At 44.8% G+C, this 26623-nt stretch overlaps 1 protein-coding gene across 1 annotated transcript in view; it reads left to right on the top strand.

Annotated features, from left to right (window-relative positions):
* The window catches only part of LOC122624036 (voltage-dependent T-type calcium channel subunit alpha-1G), an 82047-nt gene that overhangs the window by 36314 nt on the left and 19110 nt on the right, over nucleotides 1–26623 (top strand). Inside the window, exons 4-16 of the mRNA XM_043803464.1 lie at nucleotides 2754–3726; nucleotides 9561–9672; nucleotides 11061–11292; nucleotides 11355–11529; nucleotides 17012–17133; nucleotides 17374–17528; nucleotides 18777–18869; nucleotides 20669–20910; nucleotides 22484–23093; nucleotides 23366–23389; nucleotides 24197–24532; nucleotides 24666–25591; nucleotides 25686–25895. Coding sequence (XP_043659399.1) covers nucleotides 2807–3726; nucleotides 9561–9672; nucleotides 11061–11292; nucleotides 11355–11529; nucleotides 17012–17133; nucleotides 17374–17528; nucleotides 18777–18869; nucleotides 20669–20910; nucleotides 22484–23093; nucleotides 23366–23389; nucleotides 24197–24532; nucleotides 24666–25591; nucleotides 25686–25895 — 4157 coding nt within the window. The 5' untranslated portion in view covers nucleotides 2754–2806. The remainder of the gene's footprint in view (nucleotides 1–2753; nucleotides 3727–9560; nucleotides 9673–11060; nucleotides 11293–11354; nucleotides 11530–17011; nucleotides 17134–17373; nucleotides 17529–18776; nucleotides 18870–20668; nucleotides 20911–22483; nucleotides 23094–23365; nucleotides 23390–24196; nucleotides 24533–24665; nucleotides 25592–25685; nucleotides 25896–26623) is intronic.

The following is a 26623-nucleotide window of genomic DNA, read 5'->3' as shown; positions in this document are numbered from 1 at the left end:
AACTGACCGTTGCCCATTGCCTAATGGGATGGCAATCGGAATGGGCATTGATAACCGAAAGTTAAGTTGTATTCTGCTCAAAGTTCTCACTTCCCACTGCCCCGAAAAATGGCATCAGCTTTATGCTAATGTCGGCGACTTTTCCCGACAGGCTCTGCCTCATAAGGCAGGCAGGCGGTGAGCATAAATCTTCCAGGCACGAGCAAGGACTCCCATGAGCTGAGAGTCACAAAAAAAAGGATCTCCATGCCGTCGGGCGACATCGAGGCGCGCTGCCACTGATTTATTTGCCAACGTGTGTACCACGCTGCGTATGCTTATTATTCGTGCGACTCCTTCCTTGACTTGCCCTCCCGTTTTTCTTTATTTTTTTGTGTGCTATTTTTTTTTTTTTTATTATTTTCACTCTGCTCCAGAGACAGCTATCAATGACAGGGGCTTGATTTTGCATTTAAAAGTGAATTATATATCCGCAGATTCCACGACAGCCGCAGAATAAAAAGTATGCGGGCCATGGAGAACTGTGCAAATATCTTGCCACATAAGCGACAATTTATTTGCATATTTTCATGGCACCGACAGTCTGAAGAGTGAGTTGTCCTGGTTGTTGTTTACATTAACCCGCCGGCGGCAAAGCGAAAGGGGGCCAACTAGCAGACAACAACGTGTGTGTGTGTATGTGTGGGTAAATAACAAATTGGTTGGTGATAAGTGAAAAAAGCAGCAAGACAACTAAGAGTGACAGTTGTGCAGGTTCATATGTCTTATTAAAGTTTATTTTGTAATATCAATACTGCAAAATAATAATTTTCAACTCGTACTTAAACAAAGTACAGCGAATGCCAAATGTAACCGTATTATATGGATTAAGCTAGACTTAAACCCAGACTTTCCCCTTTTGGAATTATTTTCAATCGAATTCCAATTTGTTATGCGATATAATAATACACAATGGCTGGCAAATCCATTTGGAATGAACTCAATAAGCGCGCTCTCGTTTTGGGAAACCGTTTATGTCGATATATATCTACAGTCTGAGTCCACTTACAACATAAATTCATGTTGCACACTGTGTTGACCCATTTCAAATTGTTATCGCGTTAATATCTGACATGTTTGAATGTCACATTGATCCCGTTATTCGGCTAAAGTCTACATGTGTGTGTCTGTGTGTGTGTGAGTGTGTGTTGGTTGGTTGGTTGGGTTTGTTTGTATTTTTGCTCGCCCTTTGACTAATATCAACAGCAAAGTTGCCTTTCCCGCGCTGTTTGTGTTTAATTATGTATATCTGTGTAAGGCACACACACACAAGCGCAGACGGGCGGGGTAATTCGCACACAGATACAGCGCGATTGTGTGAGTTTACATGGGTGCCATGTGTTTTCGTGCAAGGCGCTTACAATAGTTGTCCCACTGTGTGTGTTTGCTCCTGTCTGCTTAAGCCTGCTCAACATTTTCCAAATAATTCGGCAACTTTTGTATTGTCACGTGCGTTTGTGCGTGTATGCGTGTGTGTTTGGCATTGTTTGTCTTGGCGCTGACTTCCGTTTCCGGCTGATAAACAAATGGCGCCAGCCAACGATTAATTATTTTGATTTCTAGTCTTAAGGTCCACCCACAAAATAACCATAACAATAACGGCAATATCAACAAAAATACATCCGAGGGACACGTGTCCTGCCAATTCTCAAATAGCCCAATCGACAAGCCGAAGACGATATATCGATTAAATGCTTTATTAATAGTAGTAAATTACAAAAATATTCAAACATTTAAAAGTTTCAATATTCATCCAACTTTTTTGAGTATTTAAGAAAACACTTCCATTATCTGCGTTTACTTAAATGTACATACTACATATGTCGGATGATTGTTTCTAGTCTATCTGCATTTTCATAAATTGTTTGACACAAAAATGCTTGCTCAATCGATTCCATAGATGCGCACAAATATCTCAATAGCTTCGCAAAGGAATCTCGTCCTTTGTGGCATTTCTTTGGCAGCCTATCAATGAGCCAATTTTCACACAATTGCAAGTGTGTGTTCGTGCGCGTGTGTGTGTGTGTGTGTGTGTGGGAAACCACAACGAAGCACTTTTTGGCACGTTAATGTGTTAGAGGTCCTTACCTCACGAGGAAACACAAACACAGACGCACACGACGAGCCGTAATTAATGATTGAGCGCACAAGGGTCTCCCCCAAAAAGTATGCTACGTTTCTTGTCTATACGCACAAAATGTGCTTCTCATTATTTTTACGTACTCCACACGCACGCACCCACACATGCCCACACACATACATCAAGTTTTCAGAAAAAGCAACGCACGTGCGTATAAATTATGTTTTGGCTTCATTATGTGGGTGAGTGGTTGGGTGGCTCACTTTGGGGGTGGGTGGTTTGGTTGGCGCCCATTGCTGGCGCCAAGTATCGCATTAAAAATCAATTCCCGAAACTTTGCACGTACACCAGAAGAAAATTGTTCAAATGAGCTCATTAAAGCGTAATGAAATAAGTAATGCGCTTAAAATTTGAAAAAACTTGCAGAAACGGGATTTTCGAAATGAAATTATAGAAGTAATAATTAAATCCTCTACATGATAGCGATATAGCGGTTTATGGGTTTTTTTTTTGCGGAATATTACGAATATTGTGAATTCTCTTTGTTTCGGTGTAAGCTGATGTTGCACTTATAATTTAATATTCGATTTTAATGACTGTACTAATTGTTCACTTTCCCCTTTTTCAATTTCAGCAATCGGCAGGAAGATGGAATGACCAAAATTCGCTTAGTTGGCACCCCAGAAAATGCTGCCACAGCCAGCGGCAGCAGCGGCAATAACAACTACCACTCAATCAGCAACATTTGCAACATCGACAGCGGCAACATCGGCGGCAGCAACTACAGCAGCAGCAGCATCAGCTAGGAATGGCCAGCGACGTCGCGTGGCAGCAGCAACAGAAGGCTGCAACAGCAACAGCAACAGCAACATTGGCAACAACAACCTCGGCAACAGCAACAGCAACAGCAAGCTCAGCAGCAGCACCCACAGAGTAAGTCAAATGCATTCCAACGAAGAGCCGCCCATGACGGTGATCGTCGATGGGGGCGGTGGCAGCAACGTATCCGTTTCCGGTGCCAGCGGCCATCGGCGGGGCAGCCAGCGGTTGCGGAAAACCAGTTCCTCCAGTGCCAATGCCAAGTCGGCATCGGCGTCGGCGAATCCTGCGGAAAGGACGAGCAGCGGCCAGAGGTCATCGCATCGCCAGACATCGAATGCCTCGGATGGTGGTGGCAGCAGCAGGCGTCGCTATCAGGGAAAGGAACATCACGAACGACGCGACCGCCAGGATCGTCAGGAACGATCGGATCGTCATGAGCGCCGTGATCGTCGCGATGAGCAGCAGGCGGCACGTCGTCGAACAGGACGCCGGCACAGTGGAGCCTCATCGCTGAGCGATGCTGCCGCAGCAACAGCCGCAGGACGATCCCGGTCCAGAGGAGGAGGTCGTCGAACTGGTGGAGCGGTCAGCTCATCGACCGCCTCCAGTTGCAATGGCAGCTGCAGCTCCGACGATGGCGACTCATCGCACACCTCGTCCTCCAGCTCGTCCAGCTCGTCCGGCGAACCGAATCTGCCGTATCCGGGATTCCCCGAGATCTCCATCAGGGCGCTGACGCAGTACACCCGGCCGCGCAACTGGTGCCTGATGCTCATCACCAATCCATATCCTTTGCACAAACAAAAACGTAGAGAGTTTCGAGGGTAGATGGTGATGGGGATGTTGATGGTGATGGTGATGGTGGCTGGGATGCCCTAATTGCCATTGTCCTTCGCTGGCAATTTACCCATGGGTGTGTGTGCTGAAGTGTCCTTGTCACACATTTCACAGGATGTGCGTTGTGAGCCTATTGATTTTTCTCTTCTTTTCCGCCCTTCTGCTTCTCGCCTTCCTCTCCACTTTTTGTTGTATTTTTCATGTTTGTTTTTTAATTCGCCTAAGGATACTCGATTCGATGCAGGATGTCAATTTGTAACAGGTGCATCCTTGGCTGGGATTAATCGCACTTTCTAATTTTCTGATCTACTGCAAGCTTCTAATGTCAAGGTTATAGATTGCTTAATATTCAAAAAAAATATATGTAGATATGTAATTATTATATATTTACTGGGTATATCATATTCGATCTACTCGACAATTTCTCTGTGTTTTTTGTAGCTGCCTGTTGCAAAATTCATGCTACAATGTCAGCAGTTGCAAAAGGTATTGCGTGTGTCTGTGTGTGTGAGTTCGCTGGGCATAAATAATAAATATCTGAATGGGCATCGTCATTGAGAGACGGAACCAGTGGATATATGTCCCCCAGTCCCAGTTGCCAGATCCTTCCGCTGCCGACTTGTTTTCATATTTGCCGCATCCCCCCATCCATTTTCTGGGGTGCTGGATAATGTGCGCCAATCATTGGGATGTGGGATACCGTGGAGGTGGAGGCGGAGGAGGAGGCGTAGGCGGATGGAAGAAGTTGACAACCCTGGCGATTCGATGTTGTTTATCTGCCAGTGCCAGTGGCAGTGGCAGTGCCAGTGCCACACCTCCTGCTACTGCTACTGCTACTGCTCCTGCTGCTTCCTCAAGTGGCATGTGGCACATGTGCATGAAAAATCGCTTTGCATACTTCTTGGCGCGCACTTCACATTTCACTTGGAGCGAAATTAAAATTGACTGACGTGGATATTTATTTATGCCCGTGGTTCTGGTTCTGGATCTGAGTAAATTATGATAATTGAGTTTCGAACGTCAAGTCGCTTCTCCGTTGACATCGCAGTGAGTGGAGTGGAGTGGAGTGTCATTATTTTTAGCCCAAAAGCCGCGATGATGGCTGCGATTTAGCCACTTGATGTGCCACATTCAGACCACACCACTTTACTTCACTCCACTTCACTTCACTTCCGTGCCATGGAAAAATCCCTTTTCTTTGTGGCACAAGTATGTAATCGCTCTCTCGATACTTGCCACTTAATTGTTAGCCATAAATTTTGATTTGCCCCATTGTTCGCGCTTTTCAAGCGTCGCCCCGCCATTGTATTGTTTTCTATATCTTGCTGACATTTTATGGATTTTATTGTCAAAGTTTACGATACGATGGCGATGGCGATGGCATTGCCAATGCCTCCCCCAGCGCCAATTATTATATAGAAAGTGTGGTTGGAATTGAGTGGAAGTGTAAGCTGGGAGCCAAAGTGATTTTGTGGCTGGGCTGCGGTGCAACTTCGCCCTGGTTGCATTTCAATTTGGTATGAGAAGCAATCAAACTGCTTTGGCTAAACTAATTTAAGTTCAACTTGCTTGTGCTGCTACCCAAACTTCCAATTCCACTTCCACATCCACTTCCGTTTCCACTTCCGCTTCCGCTGGCGACGCTCGTCTCGACCGTGTCTTTGGTGACCCAGACGTGACTTCGGCTGCAGCTGAGGTCAGCGGTGCCATTTGCCAAAAAGTTAAAGCCGCCGCAGCGTCGCCAGCAGGCCTTGCGTATCAATATCGGATGGCATACGTACGCTCCTTTTTCTGTTCTTCGCTTCGATGTCCATCGATGGAGCCACACTCTGCCAAACTGTAATCAAAAGCCACGCATAGAATATTAATCGGTTCACTTGGAGAATATTCGAGAATAACCTAATTACAAGCAAATGATTGCATTGCATGGTCACAGAAGTTCACTTTGAACAGGTTGCCTTTCGATTGTGTTTTTGTGTTTTGATGCATTATCATAACATCGAAGCCTTGGGATATTTCTCTCTGTGAGGTGACATTGGCCTTTTGCAGCAGGCGGTCGTCTTTGCAACTTTTCCACCCAAATTAGCAATGCAACTTTTAGACTTTTAGCACACCACCCCTCATATGGGATGATGCATTTTCGGGCAGTTTCCAGCAAAGTTGTCTCCTTCATTTTACGGCGCTCTTAGCGTGAAATGTGCGCGGCACGTGCAACATATATATGTATATACATATATATATATTTTATATATAGATATGTCACTGTGTGTGTGTGTGGAGCGCAGGAGCGGGGAGCTAAGTGTCGGTTTTGATGGTCAGGGGGTGGCCAAACCAGAGGCACCAACACCAGCTGGCTGCATTCCTGTGCGGTGGCCATTAGGAGCACACACGGCTGTTCGGACGCGCAGGCATCATTAGCATGGAGTGCGGGGAGGAGCGGCGCGGGGAGGGGCAGGACTCGCTCCTTGGATAATGTAAAGTCGCTGCGACGCCCATAACTAATTATGACAGAGGGCCAAGAGTGCGGTGTGGATATCCCTTCTGGCCGATGCCCATTGGCCTCGCTGACTCGCTGCCTAGCTGACCAGCTGACCGCCACTGAGTACGTGCACTGTATTCATTACACAAATGCGCCTCGTCCTGTCAGAAGGACCAAGAAGGAGCGAGAGTCCTTGTTGTCGTGCTTCTGTGTGGGAATTGTTAATTTCCGTCGTTGCCTAATGCCCTTAAAAGCAGGACTATCAAATAATCACAGTGCTGCAAATGTGACCCTTTTGTGCTACTGCCAAAAGCAGTTTAAGTTTAGTTTAAGTATCCAGTATATATGAAGTACTTACGTTTTCGTAGCAACTGCCCACTTGATGTTACAAATCTCGGTACAGATGAGTAGTCAATTAAATGGCCCTCTGATGTCATAGAAGCAATTAAATTGATCGGCTTCCATTGGGGAAAACTTGTTCCTTGTCGAAGCCAATTTATCTCAAGTTTTTCACTTTTACTTTTGGCATTTTCGTTTTTCCAAATGTTTGTTTTTTTTTTGATGTTTCGTTTGCCTCATTCGGGCTTTGGTTATTCGTTATTCGCCATTCAGTATTCGGTATTCAGTATTCAGCACTCCCCGTTCTTCAGCCCCCGTTCCACAATTTGGCGTGTTCAGTCATCTTATTCGGCTTTTGCTTTCGGGGCTCTCGTTTTTGTTTGTGGCTCTTTTAATTTGTTGCGATTTCTGCACGCTTGCATGCGTCCCCATTCCCCCTTCCCCATTCCCCTGCCCAGCGACCCGACCTGGCACGCCCCTTGATGGCAACGCCCCCTTTCCGCTGGCCGACTTTACGCTCGACTTAATTTGTTTACTGTTGGTTTGGGGGCCATCGCTGTTGCCAAATCAAAAATAATGCGCGCATACCCGGGGACCCAACCTTTCCCGCTTTCCCGCTTTCCACCCATTTTACTTGCCACCCACCCACTCACACACCTGACCAGGGATGAATATCATAAGGTCGGCAGAATATCAATGGGATAGAATGGGATAGTATCTTTATCATATCGGAACATCATTTATTGGATTTTTTATTTTACAAATTATAGCTTTTATATGGCATTTTCTTTTGTTTCCAGAGAGCTTTGGTCGTGATCCTTGCAATTGAATTTAACACCAGAGAGAGAGTGGACATTGAATAACGCTATTTTATTTGTCATAAAAAACGCTCAACTTGATATAATATTTATATGTTTATATATCGCTGCTGTATTTCTGTATTTTCTGGCATCCCTATACGTGCCCCTTTGAAGGCAAGTTGAATGAAATGAATGCGCCAGGGTCGATGTTGCTGCTACTGCTGTCGCATATTTGTGCTGCTGCAGTATTTATCCAGGCGGAGAGTGGGCGAGTTCCCTGGGAGACGCCCCCATCCCCCATCCCACCTTTCGTTTTTTTTATTTTTTTTTGTATTTTTTGTTGGCCTGGTCGCGGCCTTTTGTGCCGTCTGGCCTGTTCACATTTGTTTTTATGACACGGCCGCGGTCCCAAACCGAACCGAACCGAACTGAGCTCAGCTGAACTGAACTGAACTGAATCCGAAAGCGAGCCCATCCGATCCGATTCCCTGACCCTCGACCAGCATATGCTTCAATCTCCTCTCGCCTCCTAATGAATTGCCCTTTTTGTGGCAACTTTTCGTCCTCTTACCGCCACCCAGGATATTTTGTTTTCGTTTTTGCCCATTTCTTTACGTTACATTTCGGTTTGGCCGTTGTGTTCCGCTGTGGCCAGCGGATTGTGCGCCACGTTTTATCTTTAATTGTGCGTTAATAGCGTAAACATTTTTGCCATTTTGCGCGTGTGCTCTCGATCCTTAATTGCTCTGGCGAAAGAATGAGTCCTTGGCGCTCATTTGGCCATGCATTAAGCCGGCTCGAAATTTCCCCCTTTCCCCCCCTCCGTTTGCCAACTTGCTTGCCAACTTGGCCTTGTGCGAGTGTTTGTGTTTTCCAGTTTTTCCTTTTTTTTCTTCCTTTTTTTTCGCCTGAGGCCCGAAAACCAAAGTGCAGCTGCGAGGCTTTTAGGCGACAAGTGGCAGAAAGGACGTTGTGATGTTGGATGTGAGGGAGGGAAAAAATTCAGTCGGCAAAGCAGTCGATTGAATTCCATTTGATGAAAGGTCCACGAAAAAAAAGGGGACCCCTAAAAGCGCATTACTTGTACTCGTAAATTGTTTAAGCATTACTTTTGCCTGTGAATTGCTATATTTTCTAGATTTATAAAAGCTTAAAGAAAACCGCAATTAAGAATGGAATTTTTGTTGTTTTATGAAGACAACACTGCGCTACGTGTTATATTTCTAGGCTTCCACTTTGCACTTGCCAAGAATTTTAAACTCTGACAAAACTTCTTTTGAGTGATTAAATTACAAAGAACTGTACACACGCACACGTATTTCTTGTTGCCCTACGGCTTTCAAACTTAGCCCATTGTGGGCTCATCAAAACCCAAAAATATTTCTTTATCCTAGTCTTGTTTTTTTTGTCTAAAAATGCAACCATCTTGATCAATTCGAGCAGAGCCACACTGCGTATGTGCAATAAACTGTGGCATTTGCATGCATTAACTGCTTAAGTGATGCGTATTTAAGCAGAGGCCACACTGCGTATGAGTGTTCAACTTGAAGTGAGGAGAAAACATATAAAACCAGTAATTTACAATGTTACATTCAGCTGAGTAGTTGCCTGCTTGGCCAAACGCATTTAGATCAAGTGTTATGAGCTGACTGCCAACTGTCATCAATTTGCTGCATTTGCTGGCTGGCAATGGGAATGGGAATAGGATTGGGAACGGCAACGGGAACGGGAATGGGAATGGGAATCCAGAAACCAAGAGCCCCAAGCCTCCAGCCCCACAAAACCAAAACCGAGAGCATACCAAACGAGACCGACAAACGACAACCGCAGGAGGCGGAGGGGGGAAAGTGTGGGCGGTGTGGGTTGTGGGTGGGTGGCTGGCTGGCTGGCAGGCAAGTTGACAAGCACTTGAGTGCGCATTAGAGGCAACTGCAAGTTGTTATCCACCACGCCCCCTTCCGTCTTTGTCTCCGCCCCGCTTCTTCGTGCCCGCTTCTTTCGCTCGACTTGTTTCGCCTTCAATCAGCGCACAAAAGTAGGTAACGACTACTAGATACTAGGAAAATTGCTCTATTTTTTCCCTTTGACCTCGCCCTTGTTTGCCATTCCCTTGGTTTTGCCCTTAACTTAGATACGGACTCGTCTCCATTTTGGCCACCTTCACATGGTTCGAGCGCGTCTCCATCCTGGTCATCCTGCTCAACTGCATCACCCTCGGCATGTATCAGCCCTGCGTGGACGACGCCTGTGTCACGAACCGCTGCAAGATCCTTCAGGTGAGTAATCGCTCTAGAACTAGCCAGTCAATTCGTTCATATACTATGGCCATTAGATAATAACTTTGTCAAATACATATTATAACTAATTTGATTTGATAGCGCCAGCAGAGTGTGGCATGTAAATATTTAAGTAGGAACAGCATGAAGAGTATGAGTATAAGTACAATACCATTTCAGTACATTCATTACTGCCTGGGTGGCATATTTTTAATTGACATAATTATGGATCCATCCCGGGGGCTTAAGGTTAATTTGATAGGAAAAATGATGGGAAACATGATGTGGCGAAGGACTCGAATTGTTGGGTTGGGTCTGCTTTCTTCGCTGGATATCCTTGCTCCCCAGGTGGGCCTGTCAGCATCGGTGTCACATTAAATGCCATTTATTTAAGCAATTTTTTGGCTCACTTCCTGGCGCTGCCACACTGATGACACCCCAAACGAGGCACTTCGGCTCATTAGGCGGCACCACCGCAGATTTTCTTCTTTATATTTTTTTTTGTGCTTTTGGGGAGAGTGAAGTGGGTGGAGTGGGAGTGGCAGTGGGAGTGGCTGTGCAGTGGAGTGTTCAGTGGGGCAATTACAGACAGAGCATAGAGAGAATCGCCGGGCTCAACGTGCGAAAATGTTTGTAAATGATATGTAAGTCGGGCGACAGTTTCGGCGGCAGCCAAGTGTAAAGTAACAGGACAGCCGGGGCCAGGACCTCCCGAAAAGCAGGGCACCACCAACACCAGTCACGACAGGACACTGGCAAGGACAAGGATGAGTTTCTTGCGGAGATGGCGATGGCGATGGCGATGGCGAAGGAGGTGGCAGGAAGGACGAGACAAGACAAGACAAGACAAGAGAAGGCATCGCCAAATTGGCACACAGCACAAAGTCAAAATGACAACGACAGCCGCAGTCGCAGTCAGTGACATAAGTGGGCGTTACTGCCGCCCACTCTGCCACCCTTATCCCAGCTAAAGTGTGTATATATATATGTATATATATATATATCCCGACCATCCCCCAAAGAACCCAAATTACTTGACACAAGACGGTGCACAAGAAAAAGATGACGACGATGATGGCGATGATGATGATGCCGCCAAGGCAAACTCATTTCGATGTGCATGTGTGTGACGCCTGACGTGTCCTTGCCACCCCCGTCCTACACACCCACACCCCCTCGCACATAAGCACGGTTTGCTAATTTTAATTTGATCAACTGTCGTTAGTTTGTTAGGTTTAGGTCATTAATCGAATGGGATTTGCGGTGCGAAAAAGTTGCCAGAGCTCCGAAAAGCGGGTCAAATTAAAGAGCGAGCACGAAGTTAAAAAGATCGGAGCTAGATAGATGTAATCATTTATAAACACTTAATGCAACTCGCTGCCTTTCAGATCTTCGATGACATCATCTTCGCCTTCTTTGCCCTGGAAATGACCATCAAAATGGTGGCCATGGGCATTTGTGGCAAGAACACCTATCTGGCGGACTCGTGGAACCGGCTGGACTTCTTCATCGTTCTGGCGGGTCTGCTGGAGTACGTGATGCATGTGGAGAACCTCAATCTGACTGCCATCCGGACGATTCGAGTGCTCCGCCCCCTGCGGGCCATCAATCGAATACCCAGTAAGTGTGCAGATGGTGACTCATATAGTGACTCCAAAAATGTGACACCCAATACTCTGCAGGTATGCGAATTCTGGTGATGCTTCTGCTGGACACGCTGCCCATGCTGGGCAATGTCCTGCTGCTCTGCTTCTTTGTGTTCTTCATTTTCGGCATTATTGGAGTCCAGCTGTGGGAGGGTATTCTCCGGCAGCGGTGCAGTCTGATGCGAACCGAAGGCATGGTCTATCCCCTCACGTAAGTACAAAGTTGGAGCGAATGCCAAGCGCTCGATTCGAGAATGAAAAAAAAGAAAACCAGGTCGTATGGGACATATAGGCCTCTGTCTGCCGGCGCCTCCGGGTCTCATACATAATCGTACATATCTAGGCATATAACATGCATATTGTACATATCGATATATATTTATATATATACATATATACCCGTATCGTGTATTCCGATTTGAACTTTCTTTTGTTGCCTTTAGTGCTTTGGTTTTTGGCTTTGTATTTTTTACTCCGCGTCATCTAAACCTAAATCGAGTCCAGACTTTGAGCCGAGTCTTTCACAACTGCCTGGCTGCTGCTTTCCCAATCCCCCCGCTGTTTGGCTTTTTTGGTTCCATGGCTTAGCCTTTGGTTTTTGTTTAGCCTTAGCATTAGCCATAGGATACAGGATACAGGACACTATACAAGGACACAAGCACATATCACTCACACAAACGACGCTATAAACGCTTTAAACAAAAACAGTGGAGATCCCGCTGTAGCTGCATCAGAGTCCGATGAATTTGCATATGAAATCCAAAAGGCCTGATGAAGCCCGTTCTGCACACTTGGGCCTAATTCCCTTCTTTGGTCCATCGGCCAAATCCTTGGGCCAGTTGTGGCAGCAAAAAACAGCCGTCTTGTGGTCCTGACAGCATGAAGAAGCTGAAAAAAGGACCGCACAGTGGTGCAAATCCTATCAGAATTCGCAGTTATTAAACAAAAGTGAAAGGTAAACCATGGATGGATACAAGGAACTAGTAGACATCTTACAATTATATTTCGCTTTTGAATTTAAAGAAATTTGTGAAAGTCCGTTTATCCGAATTTTTCAATCCTTTTTGAGGGGCTGAGAGCCACAGTGCTCTCCAGTCGGCAACTGACAAAAGATTTTAAACTTGGCCAAAACAATCATTTATCATTGGCATTGTGTTTGTGTTTGCGTCTGTGTTTGTGCCACGGCGGCTTTATAACGTCACACGCAGAACTGAAAGGACACGCGTGCTCTCTCACCCTCACACACACACACACACACACTGACACACGCGTACAAAACAGAAGGACTCACCCATACAGAGACAGCGCAGCCCTTTAAAGTAGGCAACGCAATTTTTGGGTCGCTGCGCGGATTGTCCAAGAAGATTCCGATTTTTGGCGGCTTTGTTTCCTTGTTTATTATGTGTTGTTTGTTGTTTGCTTTTGCATGCCCAGCTGTACAAATTGTTTGTTTATACACACGATTATTTGTTGTTCGGAAAATAAATTTATTTTTGCGGCTGACTTTTGCTTTGCATAATTATCGTGCAACTGGCAATTTGCAGTCGAGCGTATTTCAACATGATTTGTTTCGGCAAGTCTACGAAATTGAATTCAATAGTAAGACAGACATATTTTCCAGCTTTATACATAAATCAGGTTCCTGTCCCATTCAATTTTGATGATGGTACTTCTATTACGGCTTTCCCTTTTTGGTTTGAAATCATTTTGATTTGGTTTTTGGGCTTTTCGTTATGAACAAACTCTATTCGCACGGGCAGGAATTGTACCATACAATCAACATTTCTGTGATATTGTGAGCCTCCGAAGTCATGCTGTATATACACCCACACCCACACCCATACACACACACAACAGACACAACACACACCCACACCCACACCCTCACACGCACACTCACAACAAAAGACAAGCCTGTGAGAATGGCAAACAGAGTATAGATATATATATGCATATATGTTCTTTTCCAGTTTTTCGTTCCTTCGATTTGTTGCTAAGTTGTGACAAAAATCCAAAAAAAATATCAAAAAAAAAATGAAACCAAAACAGAACAAGAGAACAAAAATATATCCTAATTGGCAGCCAAGCAAATCAAAAATCCAAAATCTGACCTCCACTTATCTCTTTATGTTTCGAGTTTTACGTTTTTCCCGTAGAAGCAAACCAAACAAAAATAAATATCAAATACCAACAAAAGCAGATAATATGAAACAAAAACAAAAATCATACCGGGAACAAATTTTTTGTTTACAGGGTTCCTGAAGTGTACAGAGTTCGAGTCCGTGTTAACTCGTAAGATAAAATGATTTATTCCCCTCTTAACTTAACCCACACACAGACACACTTCCACACTTCCACACTCCCACACGAACACACAGTTACACACACTATTAAACCAAAGGAAGACCCCCAAGTGGACACAAAAAACCGATTCTAATAGCCGTCTACTAGCTAGTCTACAACTAGATTCTGTCTATAAATACTGATATCAATGTAACTCTTCACCACTGACTTTAAATACCTCTAGCCTTCCTCTAACTATGTCTGCCTTCACCTGCTAAGTGCTTAGACCTTTGACCCCTGACCTTTATCCCTAAACCCTTTATACCTTGATCAGTGGATACTACTCTACCAAAAGCTCGATATCTTTATGTCTTATACCCCTAACGTTGTGAAGCGCGTTGGCCACTGCATCCAGCTTCTTGCTCTAATAACATATTTATTGGAATATTAAATTCTTGCAATCGTATGCAATATATGCAATATAATCATAATCATAATCTATACTTTCTCAATATCTGGGTATTAAAGCCAGTAGAGAATAGGATAACTCAGTGGCCACGGCGTTCCTATTGGATAGACAAAGGAATCAATTCACTGTCCAAGAACTTTCTACCACACTCTCCCACACACACACACACACACTACTCTATTTACCCCCCACGTTTACACACACGTTCGATAGTCGACACACCTTATTAGTAGATGTGCATATCTATATACTCGTATTAGTTAAATATTTGGCCATACGATAATACGAAATACGACTTCTTTTAACTCTAACGTTTAACAAGCTAACTCTCTATCTGTATCTTTATCTTTGTATAAGTAATATTTAAAGATTAATGAATATATATACATATATATACGAAATACCAAGCTATACTAAATATCAACTAAATTAAACTAAACTAGACTACCACTAAGCATCCTGCTGTTTCCCCCGCCCAAAAATGAAAACACTATATGTATTCACTATTTTGCCCACCCTACACAACTGTACCAAAAGCAAAAGCCCCTAGTTAACCCATTTGAGGCCACATTTTATTTGCCACCTAGTCTAACCCCTTTTCCAGTTACCATAAATATTTTTAGCCTAGACTTGATGTACGTTTCATTTTGTGTTTAGAGTTGTTGATGTGGCACCACTTGAACCTGATCTCAACTGCTAACTAAACCACACACACTTCTTTATGAGTATAGATATATATACATATACATATACATATATATATATATATATAGAATCGGGGTCAGACACCCCCACCGCAACCACCCCTTTCAACCGTTTTGTTTGTGTTGCATTTGCCAAATTTTGGGTTTCATTTTGCAATTTTCTGCTTTTGTTTTCATCATTGTTTGAGGTTCTACACACAAATATATGACATGTTTTGGAAGCCCCCGAAAAAGAGAGGCAAGGAAAGCACACATACAACCAAAATAACAAGCATACCAATTAGCAACAACATACTCTCAACGCAGATCCTTTCATTCCGTGAAAATCAATTTGATTTTGAATGCACCTTAAACCCAATAACAAAATATAAATTAAAATATGAAAAAAGGTTACAAACATTCCCGATATAAAAAATCCTAGTGGTATAAGAAAGTTATTAAGTTGTGTTATTTTGCAAATAGCTAAATGCCAAGGATGGGTATTTTAAAGTCGGCATTCCAAACGTGCACAGTTCTGTATTTTTTTAAGTTTTTTGTTCACCAAGTTAAACAACATTTTGGGGTCCACAAAAACACACACACACACACACTGAAAGTACAGTAAAGTGGAGCACAGTGCAGTACAATATTTAGTAGAGTAGAGCGAAACACACACACACACACACGTACAGCAGCACACAGGCACACTTGCCCCGCACTCACACGCACACACAAACACACACACACTGTCACGCTGCTGTGTGCGCCTATGTATGTGTATCTCTTGTAAGCTGAACTCTTTTTACAGGAAAAATCATCAGTTTCTATTGCAAAGGTATTTAAAGCTGCCCCTGCTTCTTCATTCGCCCCTCTCGTTTTCGCTCTGTCCTATTCACACACACTCGCGCAAATCAAGTACAACAATTACACATATCTACACACACAAACGCATATACATGAGCTCCATAAAGTTTTGCATACGTTGAAGCGTGCGAATTGTTGCGAATTGTGCAAAGAAATGGTAGGAAAAAAAAATAAGCAGAAAAAAGCGAGCGGGAATATTTCAAAATTCACTTGCGATGCCGCCCGCTGCTCGCTGCTCGCCCCTCGACAGGCATTGCCGTGCTTGCACGTGCATATTAAACACATTTTATTGTCACACGCACACGACAACACCCTGGAACCCAGACAAGCGCACACACCACACACACACACACACACACACACACAAACACTACGGTTGACTCTTGGTTGAGGCAGACATTTTTTGAAGTCGCGAGTTTCCGGCGCGTCGGCCATTTTGTGGCAACATTGCGCGTTTAATTTAAATTGCTTTGGCGTTTTCATTTCCTTTTTTACGAGTGTGTAGCCCTCTTCCTTTTTTGCTAACTCCTACCCCCCCCCCTTCCAGCTGTCTTACTTTGCTCTCCACCTCCTCATTCCTTTGGTGCTTCTTGCTTTTTAGTTGGCGCTTTGTGGCTCGCTTATATCTCACTTTCTCACTTGCGGTACAGTTGTGTCTTCCTGTACTTATTTATGCTCAGTGTCAGCAGCTTTTACTATGACTCACTCCTTCCCGCTTACTCGCTCTGTGGCTAAATCCAGATCTCTCCGTGAGTGGGGAGCCTACCAATAGCTTCTTGCTGCTTCTACTCGCTCTCGCTACTCGCTACTCGCCTTAGATAATCGCTATTGCTACTTGATCTTGTTACTCGCTCTCGCTACTCGCTATCGCTCACCCTCTATCTGTTTCTATCTTGCATTGGTCAACCGTGTCTCACTCTGATCAGTTCTGTTTAGCTCTTTTCATTTGCCTCACGTATATTGGAATTGGCATTGTCTAGATCACTACAATTAGTTGAATGTTTTCGCGGATGAACCGTGAAACTCAGCACAAGTCAAAATTGAACTTATGATATCATTTAGTTGCTTTATTTTTGTACATCTCTCTACGTAAATCTCGATGTATATGTTTACGATACGCATTGAACACACAGATTACTTATATGGAACTACGATTACGGATTACGATTATTAATTGTTCTCTTTGTGCTCTCTCTTTATCTTTCTCTCACTCTCACTCCTTCCTTATCTCTCTATATGTTTCAATCTCTATATATATTTATATATATCTCTCTCTGTGGTGTGAACTTCTGTTTCGTACACTTTGTTTCTTTGTGTGCTGGATGTTCTTCCGATCTAAACTGACAATCGCATCCCATGACTCTCCTAATTCTCTGTACACATCGCACCCCTAGCCTGTCGCAGTACTACGAGTTCTCCAAAGATCAGGACTATATCTGCTCCACGCCCAACGATTCGGGGATGCATCTGTGCGGGAACTTCCCGCCCTATCGCATTGGTTCGCTGGTCTGTAATGGTAAGTCTCACCCAATCCGCACACCCATCCCTATTACCAGCGTCAACGTCAATTACATTAACTTTAAAGCTAAATGAAGTGCAAATTGCGCTGTAATCAAATTTGATGGCATTTTTAATTGCCCTCCCGCTGTCGCTTAATGACAGCCGGAGCCACCGAAGCAATCACAATTACAAACAATACACTTTCCGCCCGTCCCCCTCGTCTCATGCTAACATCTCTTCATCCCACAATCCGCAGAGGAGGCCAAGCTGTTCGACTTCAATGAGCCGACGAACACGTCCTGCGTCAATTGGAACCAGTACTATACCACCTGCAAGCAGAGCGGCGAGAATCCCTTCCAGGGCACGATTTCCTTCGACAACATCGGCATGGCCTGGGTGGCCATATTCCTGGTGAGTAAAATCCCCGTCCCTGCACTGCGAAATAATTACAAGTTTTATTAAGGATCTAGCCATGTTTTAAACAAAAAATGAGATTAGTACTTGCCTTTTGTCAACCACTAGCAATGCTACTTGCTGGTTCGTTGTGTATCCAATTAGTGTTCAACTTTGTTCAACAAACAGCAACAGGCGAGGAGCAGCGATAGAAACAACAAAATGTTGTATGCTAATTCGACGTCAACTTCTGCCACGAGTAAAACTGCCAGCTTTACCAGCCAGCTTTCACTAAACCAACAAAACAAACGCCAGCAATTTGCATGCCCCTCCGAACGGGAATCGGGGTGATAGTGATATCCAAAGTGATAGTGATAGGGATGCTGATGGCGAAACTGATGCCGTAACTGATGCCAAAACTGATGCCAAAACTGATGAATAGCAACCCTAACTCGATCCACTTGTAAAGCACTCGTCCTCCGGGGCGGGCCTTAATTGATATGCCAATTACATGGCGCACACCGCAAGCCAATCCATTGATATGCAGGTCAAATGATGTAATTAAGCCCAAATCAAGTGCACATTAGGCCATGAAACCAATAGCGGGTTATACGCGGCGGTTTTGGCGGCAGCGGCGTCTGTATTTGATGCCCTCAGGGAGTTAAATCTGAGTGGAATTTTGGCGCATTTGCTAAGGACCTTGATACAAATGGTTATTATTATTATTATGGTATTCGTAATACAATTCACATAAGCTGGATAAATGGCCGAGGCAAATTTAGTTCAATCAATAGCTAATTTACAAATTATTAAAAATATCATAGAAAAGTAGCTAGGTCCCTGCTCGGGCGCCAGTGAGAACGCAGTAAGCGTACCATTTATCATAAATAATAGTGAGTTTTAGTTCAATCTCAGTAACTTTATGATGGGTTTAAGATCAGGTAGTAAATGGATAATTTCTTTGTCGTATTTCATCGCTTAAAGCCGCACATTACGCATACGTGACGTGGCCCCGACCAAAACGCCATCCTAATTGCTCTGCCCACAGCCCTTTCCCCTTCCCTTTTCCCTTGCCCCTTCCCCTTTCCCTTGCCCCTTCCCCGTTCCATTTTGGCCAACAATGGCGGGGCGTGAACAATAAAACACCAGCCATCTGCCCCGACTTTATGCCTCGTTCCTTCTTGCTTTTTTCGCTGCAAACTCGTACATTTATATATCTGCAGAGAGCGCACGCTAATTACGGTGAAATATTTGTTGGATTTGCAGGTCATCTCGCTGGAGGGCTGGACGGACATAATGTATTACGTGCAGGATGCGCACAGCTTTTGGGATTGGATATACTTTGTGCTGCTGATTGTGGTGAGTGTTGTACTCTTATTTTGGCGGGGGGTGGGATTTCAGGAGGGCTCAGTGGGTTAGCGAGTCAGGGGTCAGAGGCCATGGTGTCTGGCGACCTGCCGCTTTGATCACGAATTGAATATTTAATTTGCAGAAGGCTTAAAGGGACTCCAACTAATTGAGCTGAAGTTGCGCAGGGACCATGGTTTTTTTTTGGGGTGCTTAGGACGGCGGCAATGGTAGGCCGAAAGTATGGCAAAGCAATTTGGCAATGCAAATAAGTAAATTACTTTTAAACTATGACCACACACGCACAACAGATCCCGTGCTCAGGTAAGCGACCAAGGCAACAGTGCGGAAAGTTTGTCTACGAAAAATGCTATGAATTTCATGAAGCTGAATTCGTGTTGTAAGGCAGACATCAGACAGCAGGCACCCTGAACATTTTCCTTTTCCTCTTCCTCCGCAGTTTTCCATTTGCCACTTTCACATTTTGCCACCCGGCGACTGTCCACTTTCGCCAGTGCCATCTTCGAGTGGACTCCAGTCTGTTGTGCTGTCATTTGCATGGCAGGATTTGTGCTCAGGTGTCCTTGGACTAATTAAAAGCCTTTATGGCTCACAGACACTCACACAAGTGGACGCAGTCACAGGCACAGATACAGGCACAGACACAGATACAGATACAAATGCGGACACACATGAGGAAATTTCATTATTTATGTTTAAAGTTTGCTTCACCTTTCTCTCTCTTGCTCACTCCACCTCTTTCCCTTTCTCTTTCTCTTGCTTCTTCTCTTGCTGTCTCTGTCTGTGTCGCTGTTCATTTCGTGTGCAAAATGATTTTGCTCTTGTTGCCAACAACTTTTGGTATGCAAATAGTTTGCAGTTTTCTCCAGAACTCACTCCAAACCCCAGTTGCCTCCATTTGCTATTGGGTGTTCAGCATGGAAGGAAATTGCTTATTTATGTTTTATGCATTTTCTGCCAAGCTCACGAGTTCCAAATTAGAAGCGCTTTCTTTGTTTTTGAAATATGTTTTCAATTTAAACTTTGCCAGCGTTTCGATTTTCAGTCCTCCGCTAAACAACTATTTACTAGTTGTAAAAATTACGTATGCATAAAGGATAATAATTATGGAACCGAATTTTCAACGCAGTTTGGAAAAGATATTCCAATTGTAAGTTTTAAAGTCATCTCAAGAACACCAACTAAACATAAGCTATTCAAGTTGAAAATTGGTATTTAAAACTTCCACCATTGGGCTTTCCTGACAGCTAAAGGCTACCCTATTACTGATGATAACTTAAAACTAAAGTTTCTAACTTCGTTTGCTCTACTCTACTCTAGCTAAGTTTTACAATAATTCGAAAGCTAGGCTTAACGTATTAGGGCAGACAGGCGTTGGTATCTTAAGTTTTAGCGATTCGAAGTTTTGAGATCACCATCTTGCCTGTGCCTTGCAAACCCACGATGACCACCAGGTGCCGTCTACCGATCCCCCAGCTAATTGAATTTAAGCGGCTGGCCAAAAAGGTCCTCCCAAAGGGGCCATCGGGCACACACCGGTTGCTGTGTGTGCGGGTGTATAAACAAAGGCAGGGGAAAACTTATGGCTTGCACTTGTCGCTGGCAGCAATGAAAGCGAAAACTTTTAAACGGAAATGCGAAAAGTTTTTTTCAACATCAACAAAGCGCCACCTGCTGGCCAGAGCCCGGTTCGGATAACCTTTTATTGCACTTTAAAGGAGGGGGAGTCTTTCGATTTGTTGCAAATATATTATACCGGTTAATGGAATTTCTTTTTGGAATCTTTATAGATTGGTTCGTTCTTCATGATCAACCTGTGCCTGGTCGTCATCGCCACGCAATTCTCGGAGACCAAGAAGCGCGAGATGGAGCGGATGCGACAGGAGCGAGCCCGGTACACCTCCACTTCGACCCTGGCCAGCAGCACAAATAACTCGGAACCGGCCACCTGCTATGCGGAGATCGTCAAATATATCGCCCATCTGTGGCGGCGCTTCAAGAGACGAATGTTAAAGAAGTACAGATTATATAAGTATGCTGCTTGTACCTTTTGATTTCATTCAATTATACCTTACGTTCGTTAATTTAGTTTCCGGTTTCCGGTTTCCGTTCCCTTCCCCTGCCCATCTCTCTCTCTCTATCTCTTACTCTCTCACTCTCTCGCTCTCTCTCAGTCTCCCAGTCTGTGACTGTCTCTGTGTATGATTTTTCTGACCCCTCGAGCGCGAAACAGAAGGGAAAAGATTAAGAAAGCTGTAGGCTTTAGTCACTTCAAAACTTGATTGATTACTAACCCATTAAAGCGAGTAATTAGCACACTAATCTCTCGGCAAAAGCTCAGCTCGCGCTGACAGGAGAACTCGAGCCACGAACAAGGACTTTGCAACCATCGCCAGTGATTTGCTCAAAAATTGCCCAAGTCATTTGGGCACCTCTTTTCCACAAAGTGCTTTAATTTATTTGAGTTTAGTTTCTTAAAATGCATTATTTAAACAACACTTTTGGTTTCAAGCGAAATCGCCCAGGTTTTAAAAACCTTTTTCCTTCTTTTGTCTTTTATTTTACGTTTGGTCGTTTCAATCGTTTATTGAGACTGCCCCAAGTTTACTTGGTTTTAATTTAATTTTATATTATTTCTTTAAGTCTTAGTTAGAGTGCTTTGCAATTTGATTATACATACATAGCGCTTAGTAAATTGAATTAGCAGCGAGTCTAGTGGCCAGGGCATGAATGTGTGCAACCAAAAGTTTTAAGCTAGAAGAGTTGTAGTTATTTGAAAGTGCATCCACATTGCTACTACGTCTTAAGTCCCCTCATATGCACAAAAAAGTAAGGAATTTCCTCTGAAATCCGCTACGTTAAACCGCTATTACTAAACAAATCTGGATTTCATGGCAGAACCAGGCAGATCTTTGATCCTTCCATGAAGGAAATGGTGCTCGTAATGGTGTGACCCATGCTGACCTCCCATTGATGACCCATCTCTGTAACCACAATCCCATCCGTACATGTTCCCCACACTAGATTGCCGCTCACACAATGATGCCACATTTAGAACAGAGTACAGAGTACAGAATAACGAGTTAAGCGAATGGCACTGAATCCGCAGAATGGGACTCGTGTTAATTTGGATCATTTGCATTTTTGTACTGTCGTTGTCCTTAGTTCATTTGATTGAATTATGTAATTGCGATTGTTGTCTGTCTAATGGCTAAGCACACACACACACACACACATAGACATACATAGACATACACATACACATGAGACATGGCACTGACACTAATGAGAGTGCACGTACAAATGGAAACCCCAACTGAATCACCCCAAAAACCATCTGACCCACCCCTTTAGCCGATGCACGTGCAACGCAACCACCCACATCTCCGTGCACCCGACCCGACCACCCGCCCACCTACCCACCAACCCACCTCAATCGACCCCAAAAACATAGAACACGATGTTTTGTGTACAGACATGAGTGTGTGAACCCCGCGTACTGTCTATCCAACTTGTCGCTAATCGAATTGTTATTTCACCCACTCTGTCGCTCTGTCACCCTGCCACCCAATCAATGAACCACCGAACCACTGGAACACCACCAGGTACCAGCGACAGCAGCGCAAGGAGGGCCTACTGCCCAATGCCGACAATTTGACCTTCTCGCCGTCGCGGATCAAGTGCCATCATCCCAAGTGCCCCAAGTACAGTAATCGCAAGCCGTCCAGTATTCAGGATCAGATGATTACCGTCATGGTGCCGCTCAATTCGGCTAGCAATAACAACAATAACAACAACAACAGCACCAGTAGCAACCACAACGGCAGTGGCAACCACACTGCTGCCGGCGGTGGCAACAACAGCAACAACAACAACAACGCCGCCAGTTGCACCACAGTGGCGCTGGTCAATGGGATAAATGGTAGTGCCGCAAGTGTGACGATGTCCTCTGCCCACCACCAACAACATCAATTGCTGCAACAGCAACAGCAGCAACATCAAAACCAGCAACAGTTGCAGCAGCAGCAGCAACAGCAGCACTCCTCCTCCGACAACACGGAGCAATCGCTGGCCCCAGACGGATTGCCACGAAGTTCCTCGCTGAAAAAGACCACCGCTCATCATCACCAGCTGAAGCCGGAGGGCAGCACCGCCGAGCAGAAGACCATATTGCTGAAGCTGCCGCAGCAAATGATTGATTCCGAGCAGCTAATTGTAAGTATGGTTACCTTTACAGCGTTCAGCTCGATTCACAATAAATAGAACACCCAAAATCGATTCGAACCGAAAAACAGTAAAGATAAACAGCAACAGAAACAGAATAAATATATGTATATATATATTTCCAAATTCCCGAATCAAAAATCTAAATGGCCAGCGAACAAAAACAGACAGCATCTCAAACAGCAGCATCCACAAACGAATAATTATAACAATAATAATAATAATCTTTCATATTTGTTATAAACCTTGCTAATTCTCAAAAGCTGCAGTTGGGAAATTTGGGCAAGGTACTGAACGATAAATAAGTAAAATAATATGTTTAAATTGCCAGCATAATTTATGAAAGAGCGCTTCGCAACTTCGGTCAGCACCGAACACTGAATGTCCTACCGCCGAGAATACAAAAAAAAGGCGCTCACATGTACGTGACCTTTGGCATGGACATTCAGCCAGCGAACGAGTCGAGTATCACCAAATATGCTATTCACGTAAAAACCAATGGACAAAAACACTTACAAATTGTAGATATAAACGATATGTTTGCATATTAAGTGCAGTTGAAATAGCTTTTTTGTTTCTGTGTTTATAAGCACACAGCGAATTGATTGTCCCATTGATAAATCTGTAGCCCATTGTTCCAGCCCATTGTCCCGTCGAAATGCCCATTAATTATTTATATCATTTCGTTTTGTTTGCGTATGTAAATGCCGTTTGTAAGCAGAGACAATAACCCGACCCGTATATACTCGTACGTCCATATGTCGCCCATTAAAGCTATAATAAATGTTGGGTGGAGCGGAGTCGCAAAAAAGGGCAAAGGTTAAAGTGTGTAATATGCACAGGGGATTGTATTGTTGCCAAAATGAAGTTTCGCTGTAAACCTTGTAAATAAAACCACTGAAGGTGCAACCATGTTAATTGATTTCCGTACAAGCACTGTGAAAACCTTGTATATACTATTTGCTAGTACTTAGTCATAGATCCAGTTGAGCGTAATCTTCCATTTCATTCCCCCTAAAAACCCCCAAAAATGAATCCCGTGCAGTGTTTGTACCGTCTAATAACTTTGATTTCGAACCGCCGCCCACTCGCAGAGTCATCCGTGCACCTCGGGCTTCCTAAGTCCGCCCACCTCGGCCAGCCGGCGCCCATCGGTGATGTTCAACGAGTACGTGCTGCTCCACACGCCGCCCGCCCTCAACGCGGATCCGGCAACGGGTGGCACCACCACAACGGTGGCCCCCACAGTTGCCACAGTCGCTGGCACGGTGGCGGCCGCAGCAGCAGCGGCAACCGGATCCGGCGGTAGCAATAACAGTCACCAGAACGGCGGTGCAAGTGGCGGAGCTGGAACTGGGGGCACCAATGAGAAGAGCAACATCTTCTCGACGGAAAAGATGACCCAAGCTGGCGATGGCAGCATCTGGCAGGTAAGCAGTGTCATAATTATGGCAGTCAAGTGGCGACCGAAGAGGAATTCATGTGCTATAAGTTCCTGTTCGGGCGCCATTGTGTAGCTGTAGAATAGCCTACAATGAGTGCGCACTCTCTTGTTTTGTACAGGTTAATCTACCGCAGACCATCGGCACCATTGCCAATCCCTATGCCGATTGCTCTGAACTGGGTATACACGATGCGATGACTTGTCAAGAGCTCTTAGCATTCTCTGTGGCCTTTTCAGCGGCCTTGCCGACCGGCCAGAGTACGCTAGAGTCATTCTACACATCGCTGGCCCGCTGCGATCCACACACCGCAGAGGCGTTGCGGGCGCACCACAAGCCGCGCTCTGTGCCCATTGGCCAAAATCAAGTGCCACCGGGCGCCGAAGCAGCCACTGTGATGGTTGCCACAACGGCTGGTGATCCCGGCCAGACACTCCAGCCTTCGACAGTGTCCGCCGTGGTGGGTGGTGGACCCATCGGACCCATCGACAGCCAGGCGGCAAACCATCGGCGCAAAGAGCACCACCAGCAGTCGCACCACCATCACAACAATAACAATACCACCAGTCACAGTCGCAACTATCGCTCACGGCAGGGACAGGGACAGGGAAATTCGCGAATGCGAGCGGCCCGCGCCCCCACTGGCAACTACATGGAGGACTATGCCTGCTGCTATGATCTCTACCAGAACGCCCTGTCGCCGCTGGACGAGCGGACCAGGCAGAGATCGCCGACGACTCGCTGCCTGATCTCCGTGTACCGGTGCATGTCGCGCGTGTGCAGCTGGATACGTCGCTACATTAGGCGATTGGTCGAGCACAAGTACTTCCAGCAGGGCATCTTGTTGGCCATCCTGATAAACACCCTGTCCATGGGCATCGAATACCATAACCAGCCGCCGGAACTGACCGCCATTGTGGAGACGAGCAACGTCGTCTTCTCCGGCATCTTTGCTGTTGAAATGCTGCTAAAGGTGGTTGCAGAGGGTCCATTCCGCTACATTGCCAATGGCTTCAATGTTTTCGATGGCATCATCGTTATACTCAGGTGGGTGAAGGTGTTTACCTGGGCAGGAGCCCTGTAGTAGAAACCACCTAAGCGTCGATAATCCATTTAACTTTCTCCCTACTACTATCATTAGTGCCATTGAGATCTGTCAGACGTTCATGGGCAACGGAACGGGTGGTGGTGGCTCCGGTTTGTCCGTGTTGCGGACTTTCCGGTTGCTGCGAATCCTCAAGTTGGTCCGGTTTATGCCCAACCTGCGGCGCCAGCTATTCGTGATGCTGCGCACAATGGACAATGTGGCCGTGTTCTTCTCCCTCCTCGTTCTATTCATCTTCATATTCAGGTGAGTTGGATTGCCGACTGTTCACAATAACTCACATACACACACACACACACGGGCACAAAACACACCAACACACACACAGAAAGACTCACTTGTACAAGAAAAGAAGACACCAACAGAAACACATACACACACAGACACACGAGAAGAAAGCGGAGATAACAAAAGTAATGATGAAATAGAAAGAAAATTCGATATAATCTACAATCTACAATCCACAATATAATAGCCAATCAGTTATCGAACGCGACCCCATAAACATGAAATTAATGTATTGAAAAAGAGTGATTAACACAAAGAACCCGAGCCACAAAAACAGAAACAGTTCAGTTTCGTTAACCCATAGCAGTCGTCTAATGCCTAACAGTTCCTAGCGCCTCCCTAGCTGCTTACTACATAGATAAGAGTCCATCATGTAACCCATTCAGCCAATGCCTTCTCATTCCAAAACACCCTTTCCTCCCAAAGAACTTTGTCCATTATAGGGCAGTTTTTTTTTTATTGGTGTCAGAAAATGCGTTAACAAAGTCGAAGGATTCTAAAAAACTACTCCTCAGAGTATAGTGTTTCAAATCTTAAGAACTTACCAAATAAACAAAGCTTCAATGTCAGATCATGATAAAAAGAGTACCCATGTTTAGAGTTTCGGAATTCAATTCCATTTATATTCGATTTAGTACTTGAAGCTTGAGTAAATTTGCAATTTTCCTGATTATCCATAACTGCTG

The sequence above is a fragment of the Drosophila teissieri genome, chromosome X (assembly GCF_016746235.2).
Source record: "Drosophila teissieri strain GT53w chromosome X, Prin_Dtei_1.1, whole genome shotgun sequence".
NCBI classification, from domain to species: domain Eukaryota; kingdom Metazoa; phylum Arthropoda; class Insecta; order Diptera; family Drosophilidae; genus Drosophila; species Drosophila teissieri.
Note: the sequence above shows the minus strand (reverse complement) of the source record. Positions and strands in the feature narration are given on the sequence as shown.